The sequence below is a fragment of the Opisthorchis viverrini genome (genome assembly GCF_000715545.1).
Source record: "Opisthorchis viverrini unplaced genomic scaffold opera_v5_22, whole genome shotgun sequence".
Classification (NCBI taxonomy): Eukaryota; Metazoa; Platyhelminthes; class Trematoda; order Opisthorchiida; family Opisthorchiidae; genus Opisthorchis; species Opisthorchis viverrini.
This window is the reverse complement of record NW_008751678.1, coordinates 2,007,972-2,019,746: the sequence shown is the minus strand read 5'-3', so window position 1 is coordinate 2,019,746 and position 11,775 is coordinate 2,007,972. Positions and strand designations below refer to the sequence as shown.

Below are 11,775 nucleotides of genomic sequence, written 5' to 3'. Positions count from 1 at the left end.
TGATGATGATGATGATGATGATGACAGGGCTAAGCATACCAAATGGTAATAACATCTCCACCAACATAGTCACGGCCGTTGGGCTGAGCACAAGATGCCTGTATACCGCATCAGGACCCTTTCTAATAGGTTATTCTGTGTGGTATCTTTTGTGAGGATTACGTTAAGTATAAACAAAGACAGTAATACAACACAAAATATTACTGCTTAAATATGCTTTGCTGGTTTGTACTGGTGGTTTTCGCACATAAGACGGCTAAACTGCCCCCAGATATCTACCAGACCGTGGGATGCAAAATCCTGACGATTCGCTCAAAGTCACAAAGTTATTCTAACTTACTCGAACAAATCGTCACATACATTTCAACTTTAAACCTTGACTACCAGGAGAATGAGGTAGGCAGATCACCACGCATCCATTCATCTGCTGTAATAGATATTGAGTCTGTCGCAGAGAAACCCAAGCATGCTTCAATGGGACAAACAAAGGCAAAAGCAGTTAAAGAACAACAGGAGGCCAGTCGTGGAATGAATACTATACCAATAAACGTCAACAATCTTAAATAATTTGTGTTGTTTATACTAACTAATATGTTTAAACACTTTAGGCCCAGGGTGTACGTTTTCATTTCAACCCTAAATTCCGGGTTAGCTCATTTGGCGTTATGGCAGCCATTATGTCCTCAAACTAGTAACTTTAAATATACCTTCGCGGAGAATGACTTAAGTGTTTCCAAATACAACATATTACTTAAGAGGAGAACATCCGATGAATTAGAGATGCATATTATCCCACGTCCACTAAAAACAAACAAGTACGTACAATTCTATGGGTAATTTGATTTCTCTCTCCCAAAGCTTCATCAACACAAGCATATGGGGACTTAAAGACCTTCAACACGGAAAGACAGACCCAACGTTTTCAACATCCACTCAACTGGCTGCTTGTGCTGCAGTTGTAGACCTACGCACCTGGACGCGCATCGTCCTCATCTTGATGATCGATCTAAATATTTATCAACTGCTTTTTGTTGTGATGGATTATCTGATGTCTGTACATTTTTCACCGTTGAGGTGCGTCATCTTTGCTAAACTTAGCGGCACTCAATATTTTGTTGAATTTTCATTTAGAGCGTTATATCTCATGTCCGTTAACGAGGGTTTTACAAGTAGACTTATCTTCCATTCATCTCCCTTGGTTACGCAAGACAATTACCATTCTATCTATCTTTCTACTAAAATCAAACAAACTCCTTTATCAGTTTGCTCACCACTTTCTGCTAGTTTTGTAGAATTCAGCAGATTCTTTGAGAATTTAAAAGTGAAGTTCAACCCAACCACCATCTGAAACCACTTTTGTTCATCCGTACATTTCCTTACATTGTTGAAATTTTGTGAAGTCGCTAACACTTGTCGAATCATTTCACGCATTCTGAGGCACACACATGTATGATTGGTAGCTTATTATGAATGATTTACGAGGATAAAGTTTGGACAAACTCTAAATAAAAGCTGGCACTTGACTCTAGATCAGTTTAATACGAGTCTTCGGCCTGGTGATCGGTCGTGTGTGAATCGGTTTATTCTGATTGTTTTCCGTTCCCAGAGTTATACGACAGGGATCATTTGGAATGGGATCTCGTTTTTGTCTGAACCTGACTCCCGAAGTCATCCGTAATTTCCAGGCTAAAAGTGACCCAGTACAGTGGACGTTGAAGCACAAGCGAAACAAACCAAGAGAAAAACACCTGACACTATAGAAGGCCCAACCCATTTAACTTTCAAAACTGGCACCTGAGGTGCTCAGTCTGTTTAAGCGAACAAATTAGATAGCGGTATAGTTGTACCGTAAGAGTGTAACAAAAATTCAGATCCAAATGCCCAGGTAAAAACCGAGAATAATTTTCCTAAAATAGCATTATTTCCTGTGTCGAAACTTCTCTCAGTGTCAAGTTTGGCTCGACCGCCCATTTTGGCAAGTCTTTGTTGGTAGGGTCCTGTTTAAATGGATGGACCTCCAAGGTCACAAAAATCTAGATTTTAAATACTTCGTGATTACTAATTTCATGGTCTTTCACTTGTCAAAAAAAGGAAGTCAAACGATGCAAATCTTTCTTCCAGTGCAGACGGAAGCTGTTTGCTCCAATTTAGATACCCTCAGTCAAAGATTTCCAAATGCTGTTTATATAAAGACTTGCATAAATATGCCCACGATCAGTCAATCGTATCAGACACAGGAACTTTCAGAACTGTCTAGGGCGATTGAGATATTTTTTTAATGATTATTATACATACCTATGAATACATTCCACAGTTATACTGTCTGTATTTTGAAAGAAAACGTCATTTTGTCGAGTGCCCATTCGGGAACTATAGTTGGAATGCGTGGCAGCATTGCGTATCAAATCCCTTCTCCAACATTCAGTATTAAAACAACTTTGCTGCTTTGCTTTGCTAAAATGTGACAAAATTACTTTCAATTTTTGTTGCACCAGACCTATAGCGCCATGCTCAGAGAATGAGTATGGCAATGCGATTGAGGTTGTACGCATTAAACTAAGTATCCTCGTATCTTGAGACACTGCAATACATGCAATGACCATAAACAAAAATTCGGTAAAGAAACGGATACACAGTCTTGTTTCTCTACAAAAGCACAGGTGCGAAAATAGTTCGCGTTTCGTGTGCTGAATGAACGAGCCAAATTCAAATAACCACGTCTAACGATTAATACTGGCTGATATCTGCAAATTTACAACACCCACCGGAGATATTTGGTCAATGACGATCGGAAACCTCCAGTAGGAACCTGATAACCTCTTAAGGTAGCTACTGTATTTGACCTTGTTTCAAAAAGCCATGGATCATCTGGAACTATGGAAAAATCGATAATATTCGAAAGAAGGTCCAAAAATCAGTGCTCAAGTTTATTTAGTTGTTCAGCTTCCGAAATACCATAAGTAACCTATAAATATGTCACGTGATACTTCGATATCCGGGATAGTTCCCAAATTAGTTCCACAAAGGCTGAGATTTTTCGTTCCCAAAACATTCTTTGAGACGTCAAGTTTTCGTCAAGTTTTCATGAACATGATGGATTATGTTGCTGTCTACAGAAGCAGCAAAAGGCAGTAGGTGGATATTTACATCGCTCGTTTAGGTGGAAACCTGAAACTCATGAAAAACGGTGAGAAAATGCCAGTTAACTAACTGAGAGGCCCACAGAGTGATGGATCTGAGATTCCTGTGGGGAACGAACGTTTCACAGCTGAGTTATGGAGCTTGACTTCCATTCAAGGAAATCGTTTATGGCATTGCAAAAACTACGTGGAATTTACATAGATAAGAGAGCTGATTGGCCCACTTGGAGACAACTCCCGATACGGATGCCTGAAAGCAAAATTCATGCTATAAGAACGGTTCAAGACAATTTTAACAAAATCGTGATACATGTAGGAGAGATCCAACGTTTCCCAAAAGTGCCAACAAGCGCTGCGTTCCTGTGGAGATTTGCTCACGGCACTCCACGTGATTCGACAAATCTGTCGTATATATCAAAGGACAGGCTCAACTAAGGACATAAAATGTTGCAGAGCAGCAGAATATGGAATAAAGACGTCGTCAAAAGCCTAGTTCCAAGTCCATAGTTCCTTTCAGAATTTAATACACCATATCCTTAGTGGTGCACGCAAATTTAGTCTAGAGCCGTAGTTCAAACAGGAGAGATTTCTCATAAAAGTGCAGCATTTAGTGATATTCATGTGAAACCATAAAATCTCTCTAAACAACCACAGTTTTGTTGAAATCTGATTATATTTGTTTTTTTTTCTCAAATGAATATGGTGTTTACTAAGCCGAACTTGAACTGACCGTGCAAAAACACTCCGAGAAGAAACTTTTAAAAGTTATGTGGTGGCCGTGTCAGTAGGCAAGAACTCTGCTTGTATCAGAAACTCTTCCTGGTATTCTTCGATCACATGAGAAGAAACTTTTAAAAGTTATGTGGTGGCCGTGTCAGTAGGCAAGAACTCTGCTTGTATCAGAAACTCTTCCTGGTATTCTTCGATCACATTACAATATTTGGTCCAAAATGCTCCATTTCAGTGCAGCTCAACCAGCAATTTGGAAATTTTTATTTTGATGCACCAAATTTCCTAGGCAATCCAGCAACTGCGTGGACACTAAACTATTTCAGCTTCTGTCCGAACGAAAACGTTTCGCATGTGGAGCACTCTTGGAGCCCCAAATTAGCCGAAGTGCATTTCTCATGTTTCCAGGGAATGCAAAGGCAATTTTGTCTGGATCCAAGTTTTCGATAAACCAGGCACCACAGGCAAAGTGCAGCTCAACCAGCAATTTGGAAATTTTTATTTTGATGCACCAAATTTCCTAGGCAATCCAGCAACTGCGTGGACACTAAACTATTTCAGCTTCTGTCCGAACGAAAACGTTTCGCATGTGGAGCACTCTTGGAGCCCCAAATTAGCCGAAGTGCATTTCTCATGTTTCCAGGGAAATGCAAAGGCATTTTGTCTGGATCCAAGTTTTCGATAAACCAGGCACCACAGGCAAACGAAAATTTTGGCGGCACTTCAAGAAGTGGAAGTCACCTGGATCACTTGCAAAACATGTAATACGATGTAGCTGGTTTGTTGCATTTCCGAACAATGGTGGTTTGGCACCGAACGACAGGCGCGTACCTTAAAACGGTCAAGTAGGTTGTACTGAGTTTATTTTTGCCCGAAGTAAGCAGTTTGTGTCATACCAAATTTTGAAATGTCCAATCAGCAAACGAATATGGAATCACACGCTAAAATTTAGTCACCCTTACCCAATAGGCTTTTTAGGACGTATGGCCGTTTTTGATGGTATGAATTATTCCTAATTGGCCGCTGAAAGGTTGCCACGAAATCGTCCAGGAGGACGATGACAAGAAATTCACTCATATTCGTTATGCCAAACATGAAGGAACTGCCTCGTTAGGAGTCGTGTTGAAATTCATGCTATAGACGGTATAATTTTCGTGGCACTTGAGTCATTTGAGTTGTGTTTTGGCTTGCTGTTCAGAACACCGCCCAACGATAGATAGCGTCTGCATGCGCAGCCCGTGCACACTACGCTGCATGCATCAAACTGGCAGGCTTGAGACCACTTCTGGATAGCTGCCCTACTGTTGGATTTTCAGTATGCTGAACATAATGCAGTTAGTTATGGAATAAATCAACTAAAGTAGTTTTTATCCGACCGGGACTTCATCGCTTAAGGAATCTTTGGCAACATAGTCACTCACTGCTTACCCAATTCTCCGAAAATATGTATGTCGATTAACACTGATTGCAATCTACTTGCAGGTCTTCGGGGTGCGTAAGCCTAGATCTTTGGTTCCCATGAGTCATATCGGAATCTCTTAAATACTACCCAGTGGCTCAGTTGGTTCACTTAAGAACTGTTTGTGCTTCGATTGACTTAAAACCGTTACAAGGTCGATAAACTCCGTGCGGTAAGAAAATATACATCCCAAAGTTAGTTATTCTGATAATGGCCATCTTCACATTGCGCACAGTCAAGCTTTCTCCCTTTCTCTGTTTACTTGAGGGTATCTTGTTTTCCCATTTACAGTTTTCGTTCGTTCTGGTACTCCAGCTTCTTAACTTTCAAACTTCTCACACACAGCAACGAATTATGTCATGTATGCAGGAACGGTGAACAATCACCTGAATTGAACCGTTTATTGGGACAGAGAATAGCACGTTCAACCGCAATACAAAATGACTGACTCAACACATCAGAATCGCAAAAAATTTGGATCAATACATCCAACAAAAATGAACAGTGGCCGATATCTACGGTCAGAGTAGAGATAGTTTCGCATCCCACGGCTCCCGTTCTTCATTCAGGGTCTTCCTTTACAGTCTGCGGAACAAACATAAACTGCACAATTTGCGGGGTGTTTGATAAATATATCATGGTCCAAAATGCCTTGTGGTTACTGCTTTAGTACAATTTTTTAGCTTTTGGGTATGAACTGACATATATAATTCGGAGGAAAAGCCTGACAACCGGACATTCAAGGACACTGTCTCCAACCAATGGAAGTCATCAGTTCCAGACATGTTAGTGACGAACTATCATCGGTCCGCTTCCTTCCGGTATAATGTATGAATCAGTTGGATAACCTGCCTTTTCGACTATGGAGGACAATAGGCTTTTCGCGTCTATTATGCTGGATGAAAGTGGCAAAAGCACAAACGTTTCTACAGGTATGAACACTCGCTTTACACCCATGCAATCTTCCACCGTTATTTTTATTATGTTCACGTTGCATACAGTTTCCCGTAATGTGTATGAGTTTATCCGAATCAGTCGTACTCATCCGATACATAGAACGATTAATCCGACTAAGCACCCGCCGTTGCTTGTAATTTTACAAGCTAATCTCGTGCACATGCGTTCCACGTGATGTGATAAGAATGACCGCTTTAATCTGTTTTAGAACCGGGGGAATAAGACAGCGGCTGACAGGGATGGGACTTCCCAGAAATTCTCAAAGAGTTCACGGTGGACTTGTTGTGGCTCTCTCAGTTTGGTCCGGGTTTTGAAACCAGTCCTCACCTAAGTAATACAGAGTCATTACAAATTGCAACCTGAGACTGGCTAAACATAAAGTGTTAAGGATACTGCTTATAGCATGTAAGAAAATGTGTCTTACCACAACTTTATAAGTAAACCAATAAGCAATGAACGCAGCATCCATGCTGCAGACTTCTGATGCATCAGGTCTATCTACTGCATTTTTATGCCTCGGATAAATGTTGAAGAAGAGTGGATTCGGCAAGCAATATGCTATGTGATGTATCAAATTCTGCCACAAACGACACAGAAATTTCCTGAAGCTCTCTGCCTTTCATTCTTACGTGACATACGGGATGAGCGCAAACCCCATGTGAATTGCCCGTCGCCTGTCGTGACAAACCAGTAGTAGACGCGACTGCAGACGACTTCGATAACACGGGACAATTATAATCTCTTGGCTAAACGTCATCCAAACGACTAGTGTGCACACCTCACGTAGCCTAATGACGTTAATTTGTCCGCTTCGATCAACTGCAGCTCAGCCGTGTTACGGGCTAGGTTTACTCCGTCTTTGCATTAGAAAACATTTTACCTACCGCTAATCTGACATCCTAGAATAATTTTGGTCCGTAAAACCTAGATAGAAGTCAACTCAGCCGACCAACTACGAATTATGCGCAAATTATTTGCACGTTGATACTCTTGCTGTGTTATTATCTATGTGGTGCGCTGTTTTGAACTTGCAACGTCTTTGTGGTCAAAGTAGTTTTTATGAAGCATTCGGCAAACCCAAATTGCCTCCAACATGAAACTGGGATCCCAACTGCGAAGACTAGACAGCTTGATGTTCTCTTGCAGAGACGAACACATGCACATATACAGCAGCACATTCCATCCTATGTCTAAAGCATGGCTGAGGCAGGGTAGTGTGTGTGTGTTTCAATGATCCCGAGGCATACGTATGCCCTGCGCTGCACTCGTCCACTGAGACCAGGAAAACAACGGAATGTTTTGGTCGGCTGGCTGACACAAAAATAGCTTGTCTATTCATAGGGCGTGATGAGCATGGTTGATGCTCTATTCATTGCTCTATTCACCATCCTCTTATTTTAATTTTACAAGCACTATATACACAATAATTTGAACACAGGTGCTACTCGTTACGGAGTGCTGAATTCTGAATTTCTAGTTCGTTTAGCTGACCTCAATTAATACCTTCTGGTGTCGTTATCGAAACAATTCATCGTGCCTTCCGAATTGGAACCATTAAATGTCAATTCGAATGCGCGAGATGTAGAAGATTATCTGGAACGATGATGGTGATATATGGTGTCTTTCAATATTCCAAATGAATGATAAGAAACTCACGGCATGTTTTCTGCATTCTGTTGGCAAGAAGGCGTATGCATTGCTCAAGAATTTAGTATATCTTGATTCCCCAATCAATATTCCTTATAATGCATTTAAGGAAATGTTCTGCAATGCTTCAAACCTATTAACTTCGTAGCAGCCGAAACAGCCTGGTTCCGTATGTTGATGTGCTCTCGTTCTCAGTCGATTCGTGATTTTATATTGCAGTTATAGACACGGACAGCCAAGTATGCGTACGGTGCCTAACTAGAAGACCGATTGCGTGACAGACTCACTGATGGTATTCAATTACCCAAATTACAACAGAAGCTATCCATATCAACAAGTCTATCCATATCAACAATGCCAAACTATTCGGAAAGTATGTAACCAGAATGAAGATGTGAAGAATACAACGAAGACTGATGGACCTGTGTTGTTAAATTACTCTAAAAAAACTCCCTCACTGATACAGACAGCCAACACACTCAAATCTCGAACACATTTTCGTGCCTCGAATTCATCGCCGTTTCATACATCGTAATTCTAATTAACAGGTTTAGAAATTTCGGAAATGTGAATCTTGTGGACGAAATCATTCCAGATATTTACGACCTCACAAGCAAGCGAGGTGCTTTGTCTGCAGGAAAACTGAAACACCCAACTTGTTTGTAAGTCCAAAAAGGTGTGTCACTTAACTTCTGATCCTACTACTGACCTGAAAGCATGAACTGAAGACCTCCATACATTTTTTCTATCTATTTCACCCTAAAATCCGTCACCTGTTTTTAAGACTTAGATAGCCTGTTCAGGTAAAAACATGCTTGCCTTGGTGACACTGGTAGCGTTGAGTCCATTATTCCACAGTCAGACCTAACAGCATTTTATCTAGATGTTGCGATAGTTCCTACAGAAGTTAATATCCACAGTAGCACTGGACATTCTGTACCTCTAGTTGGTAGTTGTACCACTCCTGTGAGGTTGCCGCAAGGTCACCGAATGACTGTAAATTTCTAATTTCAGCCTCACGACCATCGATTGACGGACTTAAAGTTTTGCACTCACTGTAAGCTTTTACCTCCCTACTTGGATATAATCATCTGCTTACTGCTCCCCGACATCCGCAGTTGAATGGGCTTGCGCAAACACTTTAATCTTCCATTACTTCATTCTCTCCTACCTCTTTCGTGGAATTGGACAGCGGAATTCTTAGCTCTATAATGCAATGCGGAAATGCCATTTATTCAGTTACTTAGAAAAGTCCCGGGATCTTTTTTAAACCTAACTGATTTTCTGCAAATCCTAACTATGCCAAAATGTTTGGTATTCCGTTTTTCAAGGGTAGTCTGCTACAGGAATAATACCTTCATAAAATGGCAAATACATGATAACGATTCCCGATTTGGAATATATCTGTTGTCACCGGCGCATTGATCGGGTTGCGTCCGACAAAAGAGGACTACCGGTGTAACGGTGATACTACTGATCGGGAGGCACGCGAGTAGTATGTGTTGTTCGTAGAATTTCACTTTGGGTCGATTGAAAAATGGAATTCTGTTGCGGAATTCATGGGACCACTGTAGAACATTTGCTTGGATTTGACCAACGAATGAGTGGAGGCATCGAATCTCTAGGAAGACTCGTTCGGGAGAAGATCTGTGTCCAGTTTTTGGAACTAAGATGCAGATTAGTGTTTTGCTTCCCTGTTCAATGGTCTGTAACCGGTCAGTTGGCATTTCCGAATAAATAACTCGACAGCAAGGGCCTTCTTCCTTTCACCGATACTTCTGTTGTCTCCAATTCTTTCGTAGATTGTCTTATCGTATCCAAACAAAACATTATTTCTGAAGAGCATTCTACCTGTAAAGAACCTCAAGTCTCCAGTCCGAGGGGATCCGAAAGATTGGGATCAGCACTACGACTGAACGCACGCCCACACACTCTTCGTCTTTCCAATTCTCCGGTAAACATGAAAAGATCTTGACTCAACCCATCCCAATTAAAAATGAGCTCCATGTTTCTATGCAATTCTTCCGCCCTCAAAATTAGATATTTTGGTATTGTATCGTACTTCGTCGCCTTTGGCCTGCATTTCCAGTTTGCTCCATGGATTAAATAGGCTTTTACGCCTTGGAAGCACTCAACCAGTCATCATCAACTATTTCATTTCGAAAAGATAAAGCTATTGATTAGTCCATCAAGCCCACCATCCGCGCTTAGGCGGATCGACATACAAGATTAGAATGTTGGCTCAATCCCTTCTTGCCATGTTCCTCTATGTCGCTCGGCGGATTTGTTTCGCTTGGAAGACCCGTGCTTCAAACGACTGAAGCACCGCCTTTCAAGTTCTCAGCTTTGGGCAGTAGGGAGGCGAGCGCATGTAAAGGCATCCTAAATTGATCTGGACTAGTTTTTAGGTGCGCCTTGGTCAAACGTCGAGTGAATGTTATTTTGCACATAGACAAACCGAACTGAGGAAACTTTCCCCCAACAAGCTTTGGCGCGTTAACCTTGAAAATCTTTTCGGCATGTTTAAACCGTGCATTATTGTGCTCAGAAGCGAAATATTAATCGACTCCCCAAATAGGTCATAAAAATCAGTTCTCAGTGGGGCGACGGTAGCCCAAGGATAGCCATTAGTGTTTACTTGTCAATGGCTTCGAGATCTGATTCTTCCACGCAAGAACTCTAGGAGAAAGAAGACAAAGATATTGGGCGGGTATGGAAAGTCCAGAAGAAGTCAACAACATTTCCGGTGGTCCGTATTCAGTAGTCTATTTGCACCGTTTAATAAAATCAAGGGACTTCTGAAAACATCGCCAATAAGAGGCGTTTTACAGGTAATCAAGCAGCAATGGCTGCTAGATACATAATTTCACCAAGCAGAGCTCGTCTTGATGCTGGACAATCGATTTGCCAAGTTTGTCAATCATGAGCAAGATGAGCCGTTGTGGCACCGAAATAAAATGGATATACGATTCAGTCGGCTTAAAGTCTGTTTACGCACCTCATAAACTAGCAATTCGTTCGCAGTTGTTGTATCTGTTTCAGGTTCCCCCTTTTGAACGCCGCACGCTCTAGCAAGAGTTCTGACGAAGCAGCTCATGAATTTTTTGAGGTAATGTCAAGCTCAAAGTAGTCTTCAGGCCACTCATGACGCGAATCGCTCTGGCAGGGAAAAATAACGTGTACAGTTGTAAGTCTGACGAAACCTACGGATCGATTAAATTATCTCGTCGTTAGCGGAAAATGTTTGGCATTCAACTATAGCGTCTGCGGCCTGGTCACAAACCAAGGCTATGTGATCTTTGAAAAAACGCAGTCGTGGTGCCCACTGAGTCTTGCCTCAATTATGCCACCACTGTAGGTACTGGCACAAGTTGGCAGTTGTCTACATTTCCCTGGCATGGTCGGCAGTCACGCCTGGCCCAATCAAACGGAATCTTAAAGTAGAACGCACAAAAAAGTGCCTCCACTGAGACACTCAGGCCATATTCCCGAACATGGTCGAAGAAGACTTTCTAAGTGAGCGGACAAACTAGGAAGAAACCTTGTTTCACGCATAATCTGTTGTAGGTAGATATGTTTTCACTTGGCACCAAACTTTAATTAAGTATAGTTGAACAGACCCCTGAAAGTATTGAATACCGGAATGCCTTCCCATACTTCGCAATCCTTTTCCAAAGTGCTTCAGTCAGTATAATATTTGAAAATTGTTTGCCCCATTTTGTTTTAGGAGTAATAAGCCTGGAGGAAGCAAGTTTATGTGGGCCTCCAGTGCAGCAGTAAAATTAAAGAATGGTCTACTGAAGGGTGAGTGATTCCCACGCCCACTTGAGATTCTCGACAGGA

At 41.5% G+C, this 11,775-nt stretch overlaps 1 protein-coding gene across 1 annotated transcript in view; it reads right to left on the bottom strand.

Moving 5' to 3' along the window:
- T265_01984 (hypothetical protein) overlaps nucleotides 1-8,672 on the bottom strand; it is a gene marked incomplete at both ends in the record, with an annotated part of 26,973 nt that extends 18,301 nt beyond the window's left edge. The window contains one exon of the mRNA XM_009166122.1: nucleotides 8,642-8,672. Coding sequence (XP_009164386.1) covers nucleotides 8,642-8,672 — 31 coding nt within the window. The remainder of the gene's footprint in view (nucleotides 1-8,641) is intronic.
- Between the last annotated feature and the right edge of the window lie 3,103 nt (nucleotides 8,673-11,775).